This window comes from Meleagris gallopavo, chromosome 5 (genome assembly GCF_000146605.3).
Source record: "Meleagris gallopavo isolate NT-WF06-2002-E0010 breed Aviagen turkey brand Nicholas breeding stock chromosome 5, Turkey_5.1, whole genome shotgun sequence".
Taxonomy (NCBI): Eukaryota; Metazoa; Chordata; class Aves; order Galliformes; family Phasianidae; genus Meleagris; species Meleagris gallopavo.
Genome location: NC_015015.2, coordinates 9,840,979 through 9,864,080, shown reverse-complemented (window position 1 = coordinate 9,864,080; position 23,102 = coordinate 9,840,979). Strand labels below are relative to the sequence as shown.

At 37.1% G+C, this 23,102-nt stretch overlaps 1 protein-coding gene across 2 annotated transcripts; it reads left to right on the top strand.

Annotated features, from left to right (window-relative positions):
• The first annotated feature begins 68 nt into the window (after positions 1–68).
• On the top strand, positions 69–22,771 carry ARNTL (aryl hydrocarbon receptor nuclear translocator like). Of its 2 annotated transcripts, XM_003206205.4 has the most exons (18): positions 69–213; positions 1,517–1,664; positions 4,592–4,612; positions 5,445–5,483; positions 5,799–5,840; positions 6,639–6,796; positions 8,932–9,011; positions 10,008–10,100; positions 10,996–11,113; positions 13,255–13,404; positions 14,497–14,743; positions 16,669–16,775; positions 17,106–17,256; positions 17,710–17,798; positions 18,303–18,411; positions 19,779–19,872; positions 21,500–21,602; positions 22,083–22,771. In XM_003206205.4, the coding sequence occupies exons 2-18, from the start codon at positions 1,525–1,527 to the stop codon at positions 22,241–22,243; spliced, it is 1,902 nt and encodes a 633-aa protein (XP_003206253.1). In that variant the 5' UTR covers positions 69–213; positions 1,517–1,524; the 3' UTR covers positions 22,244–22,771. The 2 variants fall into 2 exon arrangements, with proteins under 2 accessions (XP_003206253.1, XP_010709267.1); XM_010710965.3 differs by lacking the exon at positions 4,592–4,612.
• Positions 22,772–23,102: the final 331 nt, after the last annotated feature.

Sequence of the window (23,102 nt, the reverse complement as noted above, 5' to 3'; positions counted from 1 at the left end):
AAAAAAGTACCAAACCAGATGTTGTAAACAAACTGGCCTTGAAGGTGTTTTTACATTTCTTATGGTTGCTGCTTTTCTTTCCATTCAGGTTTTTGAAGGTACTTGACTAACAGACTATGAGGCATGAAAAAGTTTTAAGGTGTTCAACTGCTTCAGGCTGAGCATCCTCTTGTTCCTCCAGGTGGATTTAGGCTTCCAAGAAAAAGCTTTCAGGTAAAATCTTTTTGCTTCACAACTGATGGCATTCAGTAATGGATAAGCTTTTCACAGTGTATCTGTCAGCTATGTAATGTTTGCAGTCTAGAGTTTATATTGTATACTTTCTAGATGAAAAATGCACATTACATTCTTTTGTATTTTTAACTACTTGTCTTAGACCTTCCCTGGGTTATTAGGGTTTTTGAGGGGGATATGCTTTGGTGGAGGTATTTATTTAATTCATTTAGTATGTATCAAAATCTTTGGAATTCTGTTCCGTAAAATTCAGGGAAAGTGGAACTCTCAAACCTTATGGACTTTCAGAATATGGTCTTCAAATGAAGGAGAGATGTGTGAAAATTGGTTTTCCCACTAAGCGAAAGAAATAACTTACTCTTTACTTATGTTAGGTAGCAGCAGTTCATTGGGCAGTAAACATAAGAGTAAATGTTTAGTTAAGTCATGTTGACAATGGGTGGAGAAGCAGGGTGGAGAGAAGCTGCTCTGCATGTCACATCTTGATGAGCAAATATGGATACATAGAATGTACTCAGTGCTCACACCTGAAAATACAAAGGAGAAGTCTTTAATCTTGCCCTTCGTATTGATGCATGTTTCTTTTCACTGGAGGAAGAAAGAAATGGAACCATAAGATTCCAGGCCCAGAGTGATTCTCCTCCCCCTCTGCTCTGCTATGGTGAGGCCACATCCAGAGTGCTGTGCTGTGTCCATTTCTGTGCTCTCCAGTTCAAGAAAGACATGGAAATTCTGGATGGAATCCAGTGGAGGGCTGCAGGGATGCTTAGGGGCCTGGAACATATTCCTTTTGAGGAAAGGCTGAGACATCTGGGACTGTTCAGCCTGGAGCGCAGGAGGTTCCATGAGCATGAGAGGGAACTTCTTTAAATTTGGAAGTGACAGAGCACTGGCACATGCTGCCCAGAGAGCTTGTAGAGTTGTCTTCTTCTCTGGAGATATTAAAAACCTGCCTGAATGCTTTTCTGTGTAACCTACTTTGGGGAACCTGCTTTAGCAGGGAGGTTGGGCTAAATGATCTCCAGGGATCCCTTCCAACCCATTATGATTCTGTGATTCTGTAGCTCATGTGGGATATTTAATACACCAGTAGCTGAAAGAAAGAGAGATAGCCTATGTCTGTTTAAGGCAAAAGCAAATAATGGAATTGTAATTTTTGCAATTTTAAGTGTATTAAATTGAAGATTTGAAGATTTGTTCTGTGTGTGTATACATATGTGTATTTAAAATATGCAAATACATGTTTATTAATAGTGACTTTTTTTTTTTTTTTCAACATTAGACAATCCAATGGCAGACCAAAGGATGGACATTTCCTCTACAATTAGTGACTTTATGTCACCAGACCCTGCTGACTTGATTTCCAGTTCCCTTAGCACTTCAGGAGTGGATTGTAATCGGAAAAGGAAGGGAAGCTCTACTGATTATCAGTAAGTTGGATTTCTCTCAATTTGATAATGCTGAAAAGCAGTTGCAATGGAACAATATAGTTAGAGAAATGAAATAACCTTACCTTTTTCTTGACAACCTGTTGTTTAAGGGCCGTAACAAAGAAAAAAGCTACTGTGCACTAAAAGGAAAGTTCATTATTTAGTAATAAGGCCTTCATATCAGTGCAGCTGGAATTGAGGGCTATCGAATGAGGTAAGGCTCAGGAAAGAAACCTTTGCATAATGAGGAAAAAAAAAAAGAAATTAATATTGATGAAATATATGATGTGAAGGTTGATTATGTTGATCATGTACATAGGAAGCAGAATGTCTGGCCAGCAGAAGGGAAGCTAATAATTAATTAGAAAGTAAAAGCAAAACTAGGAATAGTTCCTTCTTTTCATCTATTTTTTGCATTTTCAGTCATTTCCTGTCAGTGTGCTGCCAAACCTTGCCTGATGGGGAGCTGTTTTGATCTCCCAGTTGAATATGAGTCTAAGTAGTCTCTGGTTTGCTGCAGTAGGACCGCCTTTTGTTTTATCAAGTGACTTAATCTTGTATTGCTCTCTGGTTGCAAACTATTATTCCTGGTAGAATAAAAATTTGGTTTCTTGTGGATCAGTGGTAGTATGTTTTCATTTCAAGAAAGCTGCTTCTCTTAAAGGGATGCTTGCTACTAACAACACTTAGAGGCACCATCCTTTTGTCTTAGGGCAGGTATTTGAAACAGAAAGAAATCACACCAACTGTGCTTTAAAATGGTGAAAGTTGCAGTAATGTGTGCCATTTTTCCAACTGTGTAATGTCTTCTGCTCTAAGTACACCAAGACCAACATGCTTACTATAAGTTACTATGGAAACTTCGTATCAATTGTAACTACAAAGTTTAGCTGCAGGGTAACCCTTGGATAGGCCCCATCCATTATTAACACAGCTACATAATCCATTTCTATGTAACTTGGCACAGATTTTATCATTGTGGACCTTCTCACAGTTGGCAGTTCCATCTACGTTAATCTGTGCTGAGGATGCCAATTAAGAATTATGTTCCCTGTGCCTAGAGATTATTTTTAGGAGAAGTTAGCTGCAATACTAATTACTGTGTACAGACCACGAGTGTACTGCATACATAGCTTCTGTAATATAAGTTTAGCCTTCTTGAAAAGTACATGATTCCCTCTAATTGAATTGACTCCTACAAAACTCAATGAAAAGCCTCAACCTTACCAACTTCCTCTTCTCTAGAAAGGATTTCTCCATCTTTATACTTCTGAGTAGGAAGCATTGCTCAAGTCCTCTTTTCCAAAAGACAGCTTGCTCTTGTAAGTTCTAATTCTGCCCTCTAGGTTGTGTGTGCATTTTATTAAATATGTGAAATGCTGTTTCCTTGAGTCAGTTTATAACAGCTGTCATTGTACCAGAGTTCATGTTTTGTTGCAAAGAAAATGGTGATTAGTGAATATTCCTGTTTTTAAGTATAACTTAAGGTAGAATTCCTTGATCCCTCTTTCTATGTGTATATATGTATAAGTGTTCAAGAATTGCTGCTGTTCAACTTCTGCTGCCTATATATTTATTTATTTGTTTTTATATAAATGGTGTGTGTCCAGTTTTACTCTTCATTTACCAATGAATTCAGGATGTGAAGAACAACCTGACTGTTTTAGTGTGCATTAACTTGTCAAATACAAGCAAGCTTATTGGTCAACAACAATTTCAACTTTCCATGCCAGGTTCCTTTCAAATCTTTCTGCTGCTCCTTTCCCAGTGAAATTCCTCTTCAGCATACTGATATAATTCCAGCTAAAGTTATCTGTTCTCTATTATAGTGTGTTTTAGTCAAATGCTGGAATCCAGGACTTCATGCACAGGTCTATAAACACGTACTTTCTTTTGTTGGCAGTAGTGTTTTCAGTTGGAATAATATTGATAAGAAATGAAAGTATCCTAAAGCATTTGTAAATTACCCTGTAGCCACTATAAAAGCCTCTTCCATATTTTGTTTTGCCACAAGAAGCATCTTGTAGCTAAAAGTGGCACTACGAGTGGAGAATTGATGCCTCATTTCTAAGTTCTATGCTGGTCTTGTGTGCTGTTTCTTTGTGAGCATCAGAAGTGCTTTGAACTATTATCTAAGTGAGTAACTCAAATATACAAATGGAGAGATGAAGAAAGCCTTTAGCGTTATTCAAACTTCTTTAAAACCTGTTAACAAATGTGATTAATTAAGAGCTGCAATGAATAACATATAGAAAAATTTTTAAGAGTGCTAATGTCCAGTATTGAGTGGGAATAAGTAATATATCAGTGGCTAACGTGAGAAGTTCTTTCATAAGACTTTAATGAAACCAGCTTCTCAGTATATTAAAGCTCAGTGGTATTTGAGATCATTTTACAGACTTGAAGTGATGCCAGCAGTTAATTGCATATACAAATTTGTTTTATTTTCTTTTGATACAGTAAAATCTGTATAAAGTTTGGAATTAGGACGTAAGTACTGACTAAAACAAAATGTTCTGCTGGGCAGAATAAAAAACTGAGATAGTTGAGGTACATGTTAGTACTTTTTTATTCCTGGCTTTGGAGTCCTCTGAAACTCCAGTTATCTAACCACAAGGACAGCAGGCACACAGCACAGATATTTTGTTTCTGCTGACGAAACAATATCTCAGTGATGTGCATCATAATTTATATAATAAATTTAGGTCAGTTGTTGTACTGATTTTTCAAATGCAGTGTAATGGACTTGATGCCTTCAGAAAACAGATGAATTTGAACAAACTTGGCGCCTTAAAATACACTCACTGCTCATGTCTTTGTTCTTTTTCGTTTTGAATAGGATATAAATTAGCTTGAGAATTTCAACAGAAAATGAAAGACATTATTATTTCATGTAGATGGTGTACTTTATTTCTCTTTCTTTTCAGACTTGATGGCTTTCCTTTTGAGTAAGTATAAATATTTTTATAATTGGTTTCACTTGAAAAAAGATGCTTGATGTTTTTCCATACTTTTCTGATTAAAAAAAAAAACACAGAATAAGGCAGGATTAGGATTGCCCGTGTAAGTGCATTTGTACAGATTTATCTATATCATAACATCCTCTTCCTCATTTGTTTGTCTAACAGCCCTGTAGTGTTTGGCATTTTTTTTCAGACGTTGAAACAAAAGTTGTACTACTTTAAAAGGTACCTGCTTAACTTTATACATGCTCTCATCAACCCTGTACATTTGGCTATTTCCAGTGTTGCAGTGCTTTATATGGGTCTAGGTTATTGCCGTCTCCTATTCCAAAATCAACGACAGTAAGGCACAGCGAGGTTTAGGACACACAGACATGAGTGAATTCAGGGCAAATTGTGCATTCTGTACTGGGCCTTGTGATAATTGCCTGTGTTGAAATGTCTAACTATAGTAAATCCAAGTTAGTAGCCCTCATTCTGGTGAGGGCATGAAAAAGATCTGCTTTGATAAGTCCTTTTTGTTTTTATCCCTCTAGTTAACTGAAAAACATTTTTATAGCAGATGATGTCTTTGAACTGCAGTATGTTTTACTGTCAAACACATCAAACTGTGCCATTTTGTTTGCTTCAAAAGAAATGCAAGAAAATGTAATACTACAGAAAATGCTGTAGTTTTTCCAGGTTATTGCTTTTAAATTCTTCTTTTTTTCAGGATGTAAGGGTGATTGCAACACTTTATTCTAATTTTATGCTAGTTTGCTAACAGCCTTGCTGATCCTGCTTAGTTTGTGATATGTTGCTTTATTCTGTTTTGCAGGGAAGGTATGGATACAGATAAAGATGACCAACATGGAAGGTACTATAGACATGGTCACTAAACTGTTCACTTCACAGTACTGATGTAGGATCTGTTTCCAGTATCATGGTCAGGTGTCTCAAACTATTTCTTTTTTGGGACAGAGGTATAAGATCATTACACGAAGAAAAACAGTTAAAGAAAATATTCAATGCTTTGAGCCCTACGGCCATGTTGTTAATAATGTTATTTTCTGAGGAAAGGCTAAATAAATATTCAAATCTTAAGAATTATTCTAATGAAGATCATTAGGTACATAAGATATATTAAAAATTGTTTTCAATACTGTAACTTTGTGATATAATTTCTTAACAGACTGGAGTATGCTGACCAACAAGGGAGAATAAAAAATGCAAGGTAACGCTCTCAGCAAGCATGAAAAGAATTTGCCTTTTGCCATATATGAAATACCTGCGTGTATTTCTTTTACTCTGAGAATTGCTTTTTCTAGCATGGACCTTCTCCTTGTTTTTGTTATCTCTGCATTGGTAACTTTTTTCATATATAAACCACATGTAGCTTTGTGGAAGTGATGAAACGTAATTTTGTTTTAGTCACTTCTGTCAGTGTTAGCATGGAAATTGTAGCCTGCACATGTTTCTTAAATATTGCATTCTTTCAAACTCAGTATTGGGTTACAGAGCGTTAATAGTGACTCCGAAGATGTGAAAATACAGAACAAAAATTAAATGATTCAGTGTTTGTCATCAGTTTTCCTGGTTAGGGAGAGTTTAGTTCAAAATTATCTTGGATATTTCAAAAGGAAAGCTGTAGGATGACTAGAAGACATACAGCCTCATCAAAAGATAGTTTTAAATACTGCTTTGTTGATGTAGCATAGTAATACAAATACAAATATGTAGTTGAATGCGTTATTCAGTTTACTGTATGGGGAATGCTATGTGTGTTCTCTGGTAAATCAGAGCCAAGCGCTGCAGCCCTTCCTGTAGCTTGTAACTGTTATCACTTAAGTAATGAGCGTATTATCCTCTGAAAAAGTCTGTATGTACATTTTATGGGGCTGAGAGGATGAATGAATTGTGAGGAGGATGTTATTTTTTTTGTTTTATTGTATACAATTTGGGGATTTTTCTTTGTTAATACAATTTATTTGCTCATGTTCTTCTGTTTTTCCTTCCCACCTTGCTTGTTTAGGGAGGCTCACAGTCAGATTGAAAAAAGGCGTAGAGATAAAATGAACAGTTTTATAGATGAACTGGCATCTTTGGTACCAACATGCAATGCTATGTCTCGAAAGCTGGATAAACTCACTGTATTGAGAATGGCAGTCCAGCATATGAAAACATTACGTGGTAAGTTGATCGATGGGGAGCAGAGAGAACAGAGCCTGGAGGGTAATAAATGGGGTTCCCCCAAAGCTGTCTGTATTTTTACTCTTCATTTCTTTCTCTTTTGACAAAAATGAGTAACCCTAGTCTTGTCTGGTGTGGTTTTACTTGGGGAATTTCAAGGGCTTTTATTTAAGGGAATGAAAGAACCTGTAGTCGGCAAATTCACCTGAGCAGCTTAAAATTAGCCATGTTTTCAAGTATGGAAGGGGAGATGTGTAACCTTCCAGCAAAGCAGGTTTTAAATTTTGGAGCTTTGAGGGTTTCATGTTTTTTGAAGAGGTGGCATTTGAAAGATGCATCTTCTCAGTCTTCTGCTGTAGCAGTTCAGATTTTTCCTGTGTGAAAGAACTGATGTAAGCAAGCTGTCCCTACCCTGGAGCTACTCATTCTGCATTTGCAGAACGTTCTGTATTTGCATCATCTCTACACTGTGCTGGTTCAAGATGAAATTCTCTTTGGAACTCTTTACCTAACTGTCTCATCTTTGAATGCTTGCAACAGCACTGTCATATACTTAGGCCCTTCATCAGATACAGCCACAAAGATTTTTGCCTTTTCTCTTATTTACTTCTGTAGATGTCATTACGAAAAGAAAACAGAATTTATTTTTATTTTCTGTCTCTTTCCTTAGAAATATCTTCAAACTTACAGTTATATATCAGCACTCTTCTTCCTACAGAATCTGTGAGAATGCAAAACGTACCATGTCCTAGAACAAAGAAAGCAGTTTGTATGGGCTACCAGAGTTTGTGGTACAAGTCATGCAAAGGCACATGCTGCCAACTGTACGTTCCAGCTCAAGGTGTGGTTAGTTTGTTTTAATATCAAGCTACCACATAAAGGATGCGGCCTCTCTTTCCCCTCTCTCTTGCAGCTGAGCAACTGTAGGATGACTTGCTTCATGGTCTGATATCCTGATCTAGCAGGGAAATTTGTGATAAGGAAGGAATAGTTTTCTATTAGCTGACCTGATGGATTAGCGTCACTGAATACAGCAAAAGCAAGGCAGCTGAGCTTGTGGGAAGAAGGAACGAGGGCTTTGATTGTAATCCACTACTGAATCTTGCATGGCACTGATCACTGTTCCTAGGTAGGCCACGCGCAAGACTTGTTTGGATAGAGAGGTTAGATTTTAGGTGTGAATAATATTGCTGCAGGATTTGTGATGTTTTGTGCTCATACCTTCAGCTATTTGTGGAAGAACGAGGAGTACTTTGAGATTTCAATTTAATCTTTTTAGTCAGTTGCTTTTACATGTACTTGAAGTAGGGAAATATGTGGGTTTCAACGAACTGGGACTGTAACAAAGTTCTGTGTGTCCTAAAGCTCCATATAAGAGTGAATCAGTTGCTGGATACAATCTGTGATGATGATGAAAGCTTTAAGTCTTCAAGAAGCATGCCCCTGAGAAAGGATGCTGCTAAGTTACAGAGTCACTGTTGTAGTTTCTAGGAGACCTGGCATCTTCCAGTCATATTTATCCTAGCATTTTTGTAAGGTGTTTGCTTTTCCTGCCGCTGTCATTTGATTAAGTTAGTATTTCATAGCAGATCAGTGGTTGCTAATTTGAATCTCTTGTCTTTATGAAGGGATCAGGATGAAAGTAATTACTCTTAAATAAATAGATGGCTCATTTGCTCTGTTTTTTTTTTTCTTTTTGCATTGGTAAGTATAGGCCAGTGTAACATCTGTTTTTTGTCAATCGTATGGAATGAGGACTGATTTGTAAGCTCCTCTCTGACAATCTTTTTATGTCACCTCATCATGTTTTTATTCTTTACTTTCTTACTTTCCATTTCTTATTGGAGATTAGAGCATAAATCAAGCAGAACATTTGGGTCAAAAATATGTGAAAAAATGCTTACATCTCAGAAGTCATTTAATTTGTGTTACTATGTAATGTAGTATTTTTGCTTGCAGCTAAAAATACCAACAGAGTTCATCATATTAATAAAACGAAACAAAAAATCAACTTTCATTTTAAAGAACAGGTGAAATGAATAATGGCGTAATAAAGGAATCAAAGGAACATTGTTTATTGAGGTGTGTATTGTTTAAATCACAAATTCTGATCTGGGGATTTTGTTTTTCTTTAGGTGCTACAAACCCATATACAGAAGCCAACTATAAGCCTGCTTTTCTGTCAGATGACGAATTAAAACATCTAATACTCAGGGTATGTTTCAGCTTTTAATTATGAGATATTATGGCTGTGAATGGAATTCTTTCATGGCAAAACACCAGTATTTTTCTGCCCGTTGTCTGAGTTTAAGAATGTTGTGATAATAGAGGATAACATAGAAATCTGTAAGACCTTTTCACATAGTCGTTAGGTTTTAAAGATGAGTAACAGCTCTGAAATTAAGCAAAAGGATTTCAAGGGGAGGTCTGAAGAAAATGTTGCATAGATAGTAACTATATGAATTTTCATTTATTTCATGAAATAGACTAAAATTACATCAAAAAAGAATTCTGACAGACTTTCTGCCATGTATGACCTGGACAAGATTTTTAGCATATAATGTTATAGGAAAGCCTTGTTTTGAGGTCAGTGATGTCATGTGGCATGATATATTTGTATCCTTGCTGTATGCATTTATAGCACAGAGAGAACATATTGCTAGTGTAAGTTGTCAAGCACTGCAATGTTCAGATGCAGCATGTTTGGAATTTAATTTCTGCAGCATTGTGACTTTAGAGCTATAAAGGTAGGGCCTAATCCTGCATGCTTGTATGTAGCTGGAAAACAGGACTTTCAGAATGGGAACAACTTGCCTGTGGACACACAAATAAATACCCAGATTATTTTGGTTTCCAAAATACGAACTCTGGAATAGATGCATTTAAAATACTGTTTAAAAAAATAGACATTATTAAACATAATTGTAATATTACTGGACAAAATATAGATGCATTCTTCTAATAAAAGTGATTGCTGGTTCTGGGCACAATTCCCAGAGTGATACCAGAAATGTTAGCAGATGAAAAATAAAGCCCCAAAAATGTAATTTCATATCTTATCTGTTGACTCAGTTATTTCTAAATGTTAAGAGAGTTCTCCTAGTGTGGAAATCCTGCTATATACAAAGTGGTTTTAAAGGTTTAATGATGCAGTGAAGATGTATAACTTAGTAATTTACTTCCCCTCTACCCCCCCCCGTCCCCAAATTAGGCAGCAGATGGATTTCTTTTTGTTGTGGGCTGTGACAGAGGGAAGATACTGTTTGTTTCAGAATCTGTCTTCAAGATCCTCAACTACAGTCAGGTATTCTTTTCCTTTTTAAGTAGTGTTGGGCCTCAAAAGATTTGAAAAAGATTTTATTATTATGCATTTCTACGGGAGGGTTTTCTTGTGTGAATAGTCTGTCCTGAAAGCTGAGATTTTTTGCAAAGAAAACTTTTCTCTGTCATGCTATTAGACAAGATTGCTTCTGGCTTCCATTCAAATGAAAGAGGTAAAAAGGTACTAACTTTACTTTACTGATTGTGACACACTCTGTTTGGGTTTTCACCATCAAGCTTGCAGAAGTGTTCACTAATTTGGCTTGTATGCATATATTGAAAAATTGGCCTGAGGTTTTTCCAATAGTATTACGTGAACTTTTCAACTTGGTTAAATTTCTGTTCTGTTTTTGCTAGCATTCTTGCTGATGGAAACTGGGAAGCAATTGTATCAAAGCCAGCATTTTGATATATGCTTAACGTGAGGCATAACTTAGAACATACATTGTATAAATAAGTTTTCATTCTGTCTGTTGCCTGCTCTCCTTTCCAACTTGAAAAACTGTATCAGCTTCAAAAGTTTTCATCAGGCATCCTTTAGTTAGGTAGTTACTAAATAGCAACTAATTGTGTAAATATTAAAAAAGAACATTTGCAATTATGACTTGAAATGTGTAGCATACAAAATGAAGCTGAAAAGAAACCGAAATATCTGTTGTTGGTGGATTGAGCATGCTGTTTTTTTAAAACTCTTACTGAAAATAATGAAAGTACTTAATATGAAATGTAGCCATAACTGCGGTGAAATACTAATACTATCCACTTAATCCTGAATCTGAGATGTTGATGGTTAGACCAATTCTTTATAACTGATGCTAAAATTGGGAAAATATACAGTACAATTATTTTAATTTTGACTGAGTATTTAATCCCTGCAGAATGATTTAATCGGTCAAAGTTTATTTGACTACCTTCATCCTAAAGACATTGCCAAAGTGAAGGAGCAGCTATCTTCTTCTGACACTGCACCACGAGAAAGGCTTATAGATGCAAAAAGTGAGTGTTCTTTCTTTTGAACAGTATTGCCATATGTTTGGTGAACATGCAAAGTGTTTGTGAGGGGTGCTGTTTGGATAGCATGTTGTGCCATGGAAGAGAGAGAAGAGAAAGTATAAATTAGATTCCTGCAGTAGATGCATTCGATTAGCTGGCTTCACTTGTGAGGTACTGTCTCTTCTCCAGGCATGGAAAGTTTTGCTTTTTTTCCGCACTAAAACATATCAAGTGTTGTTCTAATCTTTCATTCTCTGTGGTCAGAATACACTGAGTATTATTTTGGTTATCCATAGCTATCAGTTGTGGAAAAGGACTTTTTTTTTTTTTTCCCCCAATTCCAGCAATGACCTAACCTTTCTCTTACAAGGTTTTTTACTCGGTCCTTGGAATCATTTCCTCCTACAATCTCTTACTTCTACTCCATTCTGGTGTTTAAAAGTAGTTCTGTATCTTTGTTGTTTAGAAGTGTGTGGGTATTTAATTAACTCTTGTAAAAGGAGTCTGCATTGCTTAAGTAGAAAGTGATATCTAATAACTGCAAATTTCCAAGTTGTTAAGTCTCATGCTTGTTAGAAGCAGAAATCTGTAGGACTTCATCTCAAAAAAACCCACCAGCTCAACTTCAGAAGGTGGAGCTATAGGTCATTCCAGGGGAATGAGCCCAGAGGCTCAGGCTGGCTCAGCTGAAGTTTCTCTGTCTCTTGGCTTTGCCTGGTCATCAAACATGTGTATCCAGTCCTATCCTTTTCTCTATATGCCTCTGACGAAGTCAGGGCAAAAATACAGACCACAGTTTACACTTTTCCTATCTGCTACAACAGACCAACTGGTAAGTTTTCAAGAACAAATATTCTTAAGAGTACTGATATTTATTTGTATTTTTATCTTAGCATAAGTGACTCCCGTACAACTTGTACTTTCACCAGTGAACAGCAGTTTAGACTGTGTGTGGTGCAGGACAGTCTGATCTCCTTGATGTGACCTCTCTCAATTTTAGTTTCCACAGAGGCACTCTTAACACTAAAACATCGGCATCATCATTTTTCTCCTTGCATTAAAAACTGGGAGGATCCTGGAAGGTTTTGTATATGTTTATCGCTGTTCATTTATACATATCTCCATGCAGAAGTGGTTGAAGTGGACAGCAAGCTGTAGAAAAGTTACTGTGTGATTTAAATCCATCAGTTTTTGGAGAACTGTCCCTTAAAGCTCCTTCTGCTTTGCTGATATCTCATGCTCTTAATGTGCTGTTTGTATCATCACTCTGTTGTTGGTTTCCAGATTTGACATGCATTTTCAAAGAATTTTTTCTCCAGTGGTTTTCCACAGAAAATAATCTAAGATTCTCTTACAAGTATATGATAAAGGTCAGGACTCACTGGTAGGGCATATTCGTATTAACTTAACTCTGTAAGGACAGAGATTCTTCGTACACATAACGGGAGGTCTTGGGGATTTGTAGTCCCTGTGTATGTCACTACTACCCTTTTCCCCTTCCACCGTAGAATCAGACAATGGCTCGTGTTGGAAGGGACCGTAAAGCTCATCCAGTTCCAACTCCTCTGCCATGGGCAGGGATACCTCCCACTAGATCAGGCTGTCCAGGGCCCCATGCTGCCTGGCTTCATTGTCAGAAATCTGATATTTGAAGACACTGTAGTTGAGAGAGTTCTGGGATGGTACTCTTTGCATAAATATATGTGCTCTCTCAATGCATTTTGTGATTTAAAAAGTCTTCTGATAGGAAGGGTAATGGGTATATTGAATGACTATATGTAAGAAATACTGCTCTATGGGTAAATAGTCTCTATTTTTAATCAGCTGATTAGTGTTCAAAGAAATCATGTTAATTGCAAAACTTGATTGGACATGAGCAGTCTTTTTAATCTTCTATTCTAAGGCTGTGTTCTCAAGCTCACAGTAGAAAATGTAATCAGAAATCATTCTAATATTCATATGGTGAGCTGAATATCCTGCAGATGGTCACTTAAATAAAAATCTCCACAAGAGTGCCTCTGCTTCTGAAGGAGACAGAACAGCTGTGAAGTTAAAACCTCATACAGTTTGGTTATATGATGTAATTGTATGGTTACCTTTTAACCCAACAAAGGCAGCTTCCTCACTTCCTCTGTTTGCTACAGCTGGACTCCCAGTTAAAACTGATATAACACCTGGGCCATCACGACTATGTTCTGGAGCAAGGCGGTCCTTCTTTTGTAGGATGAAGTGCAACAGACCTTCAGTGAAATTAGAAGACAAGGATTTTCCTTCAACCTGTTCAAAAAAGAAAGGTAATGATTATGTGTTTTAATATCAAATGTAATGGCTGTCAGGCTTTTTTTTTATATAACTGCTCACTTGCAGTGGTTAAGTTCTTGATATTTATTGAATAGTAACAATATTTATTCTTAACATATTGTTACATGAACTATGTTTTGATCTGTTACTTTTTCCTTTTCATACAGTTTCCATTCCACACTTCCCTTCAAATGTAGTATTTCTGCAGCTGAAGTATTTGGTCACAATGTTATCTATGGTTTTACTTAATGTATTTTTTTTTTTTTTCCTCTGCAAGGTATTATTGCAAATGTATTGGAATATATGTTTAGTCCAAGGTTGAAAGTTTCTTCTTTTGAGCACTTTGGATAGTTTATATTAGTTAAAGTAGAAAGTGTCAACTAGAGACAGTAACTTCAGTGTTTTGTCTCTGGTTTTGACAGCTGCTCCAAGTACTGCCCACTAATTTCAGACGTAGCTTCAACCTTCTATCATACCTTGGTGCTCTACCTGAGAAAAGTGCTTTGTGCAGTTAGGCACAAGGTTTTTTTCTCTGCTTTTCTGTCAAAGTGTTCTTCCTTGCTGTCATAAGGCCTGCTCAGTGCTGAGTAATTTGAGTTCTCCTTTCAGAGAGTGACTGTACTACTTGTCACTGTGAACCTTAGTCCTTACCCCTATGGACAGCTTATCTTCTGTATGCCCAGACTGTGTATTTTCTGACAGTCAAATTGGTTTCATTATTTGTAGAAGCCTCGTGCTAAGTTGAAAAATATGTCTTATTTATTTATTAATAAATATAAAACTAACTTCCTCTAACAGTCCTTTAGGTTACTAGCATTCTTTGGTGAAATACTAAGATGTAATGCGATTTCTACTTGAGAGTGATCAGAAGAGATCTTTGAACTATGTGGTGGTTCACTATTAACAATGATTTTGTTGAGGTAAACTGTATATTGACTTACCTCAGATAAGTTGCGTTGAAGCAGGAGTACTGAGAAATCCCCTGGTTAGAAGGATAAGGAGGTGAATATTCTCAGAACTGAGAGGTGAAGTTCTCCAAAAGCTTTATCGGTAGTCTAACTGCATTTTTATTCTTGTTTTTATAGCAGACCGCAAAAGCTTCTGCACTATCCACAGTACAGGATATTTAAAAAGCTGGCCACCAACAAAAATGGGACTAGATGAAGATAATGAGCCAGATAACGAGGGTTGTAATTTAAGCTGTCTTGTTGCAATTGGTCGCCTGCATCCTCATGTAGTACCACAGCCAGTCAATGGTGAGATCAGGGTGAAATCTACGGAGTATGTTTCTCGACATGCAATAGATGGAAAATTTGTTTTTGTAGACCAGAGGTAAGAATACTTCTAATAACTTCCACAGTAAGTTACTGTCCAACACCGATTTACTGCTAGTGTGATATACTTAAAGAACTGTAAATATTATTGAAAAAAGAAATATCTGATCTTTTCAACTTTATATTAAATCCCAACTCTAAGTTATTCGGCTTTTGAGACATAGCGCAAAGTGACTACCATGTAATTATTAGGTACTACTGATTAAATTATAAAATCTCCTAAACTCTATTTTACAGTTTAGGCAGTAGCAAAATAATCCAGATATCATTTCTGGCCATTTTTTAGGAGGATGTATGTATGTAATCCTCAGAAGAATATGCTATCCTATTTTGCTACTGGAGTTTGTAATTACAGCAGTTGGTTGTTTGAAATCTTCTGCAACCACTACGTGGATAAGTTTTATTGCATAGTCTATGTCAGGCTTTGATAGCATACTCATTTCTGTAAGCATCTACTTGGGCATAATCTACTGAGTTAATACCTCTGCATGTGATCTTTTGTGTTCGTAAGAAATAAAACTTTTCATAAGCTTTAATTCTTGGAATAGGTTTGAGAATGTGGACAGTGTTGGTATATTTCTTCAAACATCAATTTTATAATCTACTTATATATTTATTCAGGCTAATTCTTATTACTGAAAAAGAAATTGAATTGCTTGAATTTTCTAACGTAGCAAAGAGATGTGACCTGGGTCTTCTTTCAGAATAACTGACATTTGCAAGGGAAAAGGTGTGGTTGAAGGATGTTAATGGAGGGTTGTGTTGCTTGGGAAGGGCTCTTTTGTTTCCCTTCCATGCCAAGATGGGTTGAGACTGCTCAGCTGAGACTCTTTCGTGTTGTCTGTAGCTTAGGCACGATTATTTACAACATAAAAAAGCCCAGGCTCCAAATTCTGCCAGAATCTGCCTGCTGGAATTTGTTCCTGGGGTGTGTCTATGCTCAGCATTCCTAGTGGACTATGAGAGGAAATTGAGCTGGTAGTGTTAAAAAGTACAGTAAGTGATATCTTTTTTTAATAGCATGTCTGATTGTAGTGGTTGTTTCTATTTTCTCTTTTGTTTTTAATTTCACAGTAAGTTTTTTTTAAATACGTGTTCTTCTGCAGCAGTACTGCTAGCTAGTGGTTATTATGGGAGCTAGCAGAACATTCACAGCCTTTCTGCTGCTCAGAAAGTGTGTCATGCTTGATGCCAAGCGACAGTAGTTTATGAACTAGTTTTATTTTGAAAAGATGAAACCTACTCTTCAGTACCTATTGTAAGTCTTTCCAAAATAATAACTCAGAAAATATTGACCAGTTGAATTCAAACTTGTATACTCTATTTAATTGTTTTCTAGATGAAATCTATATCTGAATGTTAAATCTGGATTCTTTTGGCTCCAGTTTAAGCCCATTATGACTATGTAAACAGCCTGTATCCATTCTGTTTTTGTCCTCCCTTTGAGAAGGGAGATACAACTTTAATGAAATAGCCTTCTTGTGCAGGTTAAGGAGGGAGCTCAAGCAGTTCTTCAAACCTTACATGTCCGTTTTTCAAAGGCACCTTAGGGGGAAAGGGTACTAATATCTTGTAGCTGTTACAAGGCAACTTTATTCAGGTTTAAATTTTCAGAATTACAGTATTCCTCTAGAGCAGTTTAGAAAATCTCACAGCCATGGTGGTGACAGGTCTAATATAATACCTGAGAGTCATCGGTATTACCTATTTTTTAATTACCCATGAATTAGAAAGATTAATTTTCATGACTTTTTCCTCTCTCACTTGAAAACAACTGTCAGCATTACTTACTCATTTTCAGAATGACTTTTAGTAAGCTGTCACAAATAGTTCAACTTGAGAATAAGAGTTCTTTTGTTTTTGATTGTTTGTTTTTTATCTCTTTCCTCCTTTTCTCCCCACCCTTTCCTTCCCATTCCCAAGGGCAACAGCCATTCTGGCATACTTACCCCAGGAACTTCTAGGTACTTCATGTTATGAATATTTCCATCAAGATGATATAGGACATCTTGCAGAATGTCATAGACAAGGTATGATTATTAATGAATTGGGTAAATGAATTTAAAGAAATACTGGGAATTATTATGTATTAAAAAAACTACCCAAACCTGTTCAAGTCTGCCTGTCTCTTTTTGTAAATGCTTTAATTGACGACATTGTTTGCAAGCAACATGCTTCTTAGACTGCCATGAATTTTTAGTGAATACTTGAAGCTCCCATTGGGTAAAGGGGTAAACTGCAGAAATAAGACTTTCTTCCATATGTGCAGGGAGGAGTTAACTGGATAGTTTTCTGTGATAAGGACTCTGCTTCTGCAGTCATGCTGCTGTTTCCCACAAAATTAGTTGCTGTGTTTTCAGTTTTGCAGACAAGAGAAAAAATTACAACAAACTGCTACAAGTTTAAAATAAAAGATGGTTCTTTTATTACCTTGAGGAGTCGCTGGTTCAGTTTCATGAACCCTTGGACCAAAGAAGTAGAATACATTGTCTCAACAAATACTGTTGTTTCGTAAGTATTTTCAATTTAGCAGATGCACATTCAAGCTAATTGTTTTGCGCTATTGTCAGAGTTTTGGTATTTTCTTTCATTGGGAAAACCAGCACGTCCATCTTTGTAAGAACTTGAGAAAGATGCGTTTCTTGGGTCCTGTGGGAACTCCCCCCTTCCATCTTTTTTTTTTTTTTCCTTTGAGGGTTCTGCAGAGCTGCAATGCCTTTGCAGTGGATTGACTACTTCAGAAGAATTAGTCTTGAGAGATGCTGTTTGTGTTCTGTATTGCATACTTTGAGTTGTAACAGTTTTCTTTCTGCTGTTTATCTAGCCTTCTTGTCAGCCCAATGTTTCTTTGTGTAATAGTGACTCACAAGCTACTTAAACCCTATAGCATTCCATTCTGATATGCTGCAGGGTGACTGTTTTGCAGGGCTTTCCATCATTAATTGTAATTCTTGAAATTCACAGCACCAACATACTTGATAGCGGAGACGCAGCCTTCCCACAGCTTGCAGCTTCTCCACATAGCATGGACAGCGTGCTTCAGGCTGGAGAAGGTAACTACTCTGCCACTAGGAAAGTAGTGGCAGTCACACCTACATGCAGATTTGTTGCAGTCTTGCACAGAGAACTTAGTAGTAGTGTAAAGCAAAGTGTTGAGGCAAAAGACTGCTAATGCAGCTCTTGTCCATGTTGTCTATGCTAGCAAGTAGTTCACTCAAAGTAAAGAATAAACAAGGCTGGAGAGGAGCCTGTTCAGCTGCAGAACAACACAGGTGTGACGAGCTATTCTTTACTGAGTCTGGACAAGAAGCTCTACCAGATGCTCGAAGCAGGCAGATTCTTAAGCACCTTCAGAATGTGGCATACCTCGCAAATCAGAGAGATGTCTAAGAAACACAGCACAGCTGAGTCCAAGTCAGGACTTCCTGTAGGTTTAAAGGTACTTAAGAAGTGGTAGAATTTAAATAAAGTTCATACAGTTCTGACCAGCTGTGGGATTCCTACCTAAATATGATTTATTTTTTTTACCTGACCTTAAGCTACCTTCCTTGTTTCAGGTGGCCCAAAAAGGAGCCATCCTACTGTCCCTGGAATTCCAGGGGGAACAAGAGCTGGGGCAGGAAAAATAGGAAGGATGATTGCTGAAGAAATCATGGAAATTCACAGGTAAGAGAAAACAGCATAAAGTAATAAGTATAGTTCTTCAAAATGAAATTAAAGAAGTCTTTCTTCAAGCTGAATGCATAATGATGAAATTGCGTTTCATGAGTAGACAGCTACAGATACCTATTCAGCATACTTGAGACAGTCACAGCCAAAAGTGAAAGAACAACTGTTACAGCCTTCTGACTGTCTGCTCTGAGAAACCAGAAACAGTAGGTAAAAAGAGCAGCTAACTGGAAACCAATTCCTTTCCAGACTATTCTGATTCTCATAACAGCCATCTCATCTCCATCCTGTCTGAGCCATTATGTTCAGTGGGTTCACTATTAATTTCAATAGAATTCCCTTCACAATTTTAGTTGTGGGAGTTGTTCCCCTTCCTGTAAAAGTGGCCTCATCCAACAGATCTTAGCAGCAATACTATTTGCAATTTCATTCCCTGCCCTCTAGTTTTGTTTCCATTCTAGACAAGACACTGCCTATCTAAGAGAATAGCAGACTTAGCACAGTGTCTTTCCTGTATATAAGAATAGGAAGGAAGAAAAAAAGCTATCACTCAGGTTCAACCAATACTCTGAAACTTATCCTCCCTTTCAGTAGTTGAAGAACGCTTAGTTAGCTTCAGTAAGTGCAGTAGTATACCTTAACACCCATGTTTCATTTGAAGAGCTTGGGTTAGTTCCAGTGCTTCTTGAGTAGCTGTTACTATTTTCCAAAACTGCCCTTCTGCTCAGCTTTCCCAGAGGAACTCTGTCAAGGATGAGACTTCCTTCTGCACTGCTTTTCTTTGTAGCTGTCCCACCTCCATTTAGTCTCAGGACTTGCTGGTTTTATAGTTAATACATTATTCTATAATAATTTAAAAAAAAAACACACAAACAACACAACCCAATCAAGATAGGGAGAACTGAAATGTGAAATGCTGACTCAAAGGGTATTAAATACATATATAATGAGTATACGTACATAATACTGTTTTATGTGTCCAGCACACTTCTCTAGCAGTAGCCCATTTAACAAGTTTAGATTTGTGCGATGGAGACAGCTCACGCTCTTAGGTGGTAGAAACTGAAGTACAATATAGAAGAAAAGAGGTTTCCTCAGTAAGCAGGATCATTTAATTTCAGTTTAGGCTGCACAAATAAATAAGAGGAAGGGAAGTAGCATGGGAAGAAGGCAAAGTTTACAGACTGGGCAAGCTAGAGTAGTTACCCACAAACTTTATCTTGCTGTAAATTAAAAGTTGCTACAGGTAGTTTGAATAATACTGAAAATTGAGGAAACTGTACAAATGAAGTATGCCACCTGATAGGTCAGCACCTGCGTCTTCAAGTTTCTGGTAAACTCATTCCCTATTTCCCACATGATAGGATAAGAGGATCATCACCATCTAGCTGTGGTTCAAGTCCACTGAACATTACCAGCACACCACCACCCGATACCTCCTCCCCTGGCAGCAAGAAGGTAAGAACAAGCTTTACAGACAGGCTTCTAATAGTAGTGTCAAACACGCTGAGGTGATGCTTACAAAACAACATGTGGTGCTGAATTCTCAAACTGCTTGGCTGAAGAAGTCTGACAGCAGGTCAAAGTATTCTGGTGTCCAAAATCCCTATACCGTTGTCTTTAATGTGCAGAGACCAGTGATTCTTAGCAATTACAGCTTTTGAAATCCACCTGCTCTTTGTGTTTTGCTCTTTTTTTAATATTAAAAAACAGCTGCAAAGAACAGCTCTGCTTACATCTCTTGATCATCCAGAAACTCTTTCAGCACCACATACTGGTGAATGCAAGAATTGCTATAGTCTGAGCACTCAGTGTGCAAATGAATCATAGGTTACACTGTACTGCTGTAGCACAAAATACGGTAATTAGATGCTTCTCTGTGCACTGACATTTTAAGTCAACACTATGTACTATGCTTCCTTCTAAGATTGCTTAAGTAGCATTCACATGCCATTACTAACACTTAACTTCCCAACCACTTGTACTAGCTACATTTAAGTCATCTAGTAAATTGCTACTTACAGTTGTCATGTTCCAAGACAAGAACACTTATCCAAATCCTTACTCTGTGCATTCAGACACTGTCATTCAGACAGATTTAATTTTCTTTCCCAGAAATTACAGTGACTGTACATAAGAATTAATTGACTAGAGCACATAATTGACAGTAAATATTTTTATTTCTGGATTTCTTTGTTCTTAAAATAAAACATCAAGCTGGAACAGAGTTATCATTCTAGAAAGTCATTCTTGCTCATTCTGCTCATCAGTAACTCAACACCTACATATTGTAAGGATTACTGTAACCTAATAAAGGAGACTATATGAGGAGAATTGGGAATTCTTAATAGCATAGCATCTCAGTATTTCTCTTTAGTTAGAAAATGAAGTTCACTAGAAAGAACATAAGTTCTAGATGATGCCACCCTCAAAAGAGAACTGAGAATTCAGAAATACTCAGCTTCCAGTTTGTGCATTTCTAAGTGGTTGAAAACTGTAGTTCAAGTTCAGCTATTCCCTTGCTACTTGTTTAGAATTCCCAAAGAAAGTTTCTTGCTTTCTCTGATGTCCACAGTGCTGCTGTGCTCTGTACCTAAAAAAGCATTAGACTTGAAGTCCAGAAACAATGCTCAGCTGTGCAGCCTCTCTCTACCTAGGAGGACTGTACTCTGAAAATGGAGGGTCTTAATTGACAGTACTTTACAGGCACTATATTTGTAAATTCAAAAGCATCCATAGTTAGCTGTAATTACTCTCACTTGCAGATGGAATACTTAGAATGATGATACCCAGAAATACTCTCAGGACTTTCTCTAGCAGTTATGCAGAAGTGCATTTAGATGTTTATATAGTGCTTAGTGCCAGCAGAAAGAAAGAGATCTGTCATCTATCTGCTTAATAGAGGTAAGAGAGGGAACACAGTTCCTAGTTTACACATAGTCAGACTAGCCTTTAGGTCCTGGATTTTTTTTTTTTCCAGAAGTCCATCCTCTCCCCCATTTAAAAATCCCATAATCCCACTATAAAACAGTTTAGACCTAATGTAACATTTCACGCTGTCTTACGGCTTCTCTTTTCTTTCAAGATCCTGAATGGTGGCACTCCAGACATTTCTTCAGCTGGACTACTATCTGGGCAAATCCAAGATAGCTCTGGTTACCCATATTCTGATAACTCCTCTATTCTTGGTAAGTGAAGGCATACAGAAACATGCCTCAACATCATCTAAAAACACAGACAGCTATAGCAGGATGATTGTTGTTAGCAATGATGTGCCTTTACCATCTGCTGTACATAGCTGAGCAGTGAAGCTTATAATCTACTGTGCCTTAAGAGATAGCTACAAGAGGAGCATGGCAGCCTACTTTGCTAGCTTATTGTATTTGGAAGCCTCTTTTCTCTGTCTGAATCTACTTTTTATGAGTACTTCTCAACAGCTGGGGAGAAAAGAGAGGGTCACAGCCTGGCCATGTCTGAGAGGTGACCTAACCTTTGTACTCTAAATACCACGTATCAGGTGTATCCCTGAATCTGGCTATCAGATCTGATCACACACTTGAAATAGTTCAATCAGTTCAGGTACTCCAAGTAACAAGTGAACTCCAAGTGGCAAGTGAAACAAAACAGAACAGCTTCTGACACCGTACTCATTGTATTTATACTTACAGGGGAGAACTCCCATATAGGCATTGACATGATTGATAATGATCAAGGATCAAGCAGCCCTAGCAACGACGAAGCAGCGATGGCAGTAATAATGAGCCTTCTTGAAGCAGATGCAGGTCTTGGTGGCCCTGTAGATTTCAGTGATTTGCCATGGCCCTTGTAAATGATGCACCTTGCTTCAACATCCAAATATCAAAGTGCATTTACTGGTGGAGTTCTACAGTCTGTGAAACTCATTGGATGGAGAAGCTTTTATGTATGAATTTCATAAAAGCCATATCAGAATGCAACTCATTCTTATCATACGTAATGTCAGACAAAGTGGAATAACCCGCTACAGTGTTCCGTGTTAATTTGGTTAGCTGTGTATAGCTTGCAATACCTGTATATTTTGGATTCTGTTATTTGAATTTTTTTAATCACTGTGCAACTCACTGGCATCAGTGGTAGCTTTTATATGCAAATGACCATTTCAGATGTATGGTGTGTTTTTACACTGCAAAACAGTCCCCATGTGGATATTTCTTATACTAATTGTACCATAAAGCTGTTTATTCTTTCTTGTAAGAATCCTTTACTATAAATATTGTTGAAGTGTAATGTATTAGACAGTTAAATATTTTTAAAATAAATGTTTCCCTTGTTCTAAGATGGAGCATTTACTTTGATAAATAAATTTGATAAAACCCTGCTGAAGATGCATGCAAAAAACAGTTGCCTATTTATCATTTCTTTAGTTCTGAGGGAAACATAGAGAAAAGCAATGCCTTACAGACACTTACAGAATTCTGTCACTACACTGCATTTCTAAAGAAGACATTACTCAGAAATTTCAGTTTAAACTACAAAAAAAAATCACTTAACAAGGTGAGTTAAGGCAGACAATGCAACAGATTTCTGATTTTAGGAAATATTCAGTTTTCAACTTTAAATGTAAAAGTCATCTCCAACCACCCTGAAGAAAGCAAAAAGCAACTTACAAACCTCTTCTGTATACTTAATCTCACTCACACGTAATTCGA

Excerpts from the sequence above, each read along its gene's own strand:
- ARNTL (XM_003206205.4), top strand. The coding sequence starts at position 1,525 with ATGGCAGACCAAAGGATGGACATTTCCTCTACAATTAGTGACTTTATG. Across the intron at positions 1,665-4,591 it reads GGAAGCTCTACTGATTATCA|ACTTGATGGCTTTCCTTTTG; the intron begins GTAAGTTGGATT and ends CTTTCTTTTCAG. Across the intron at positions 17,257-17,709 it reads TCAACAAATACTGTTGTTTC|CACCAACATACTTGATAGCG; the intron begins GTAAGTATTTTC and ends TGAAATTCACAG.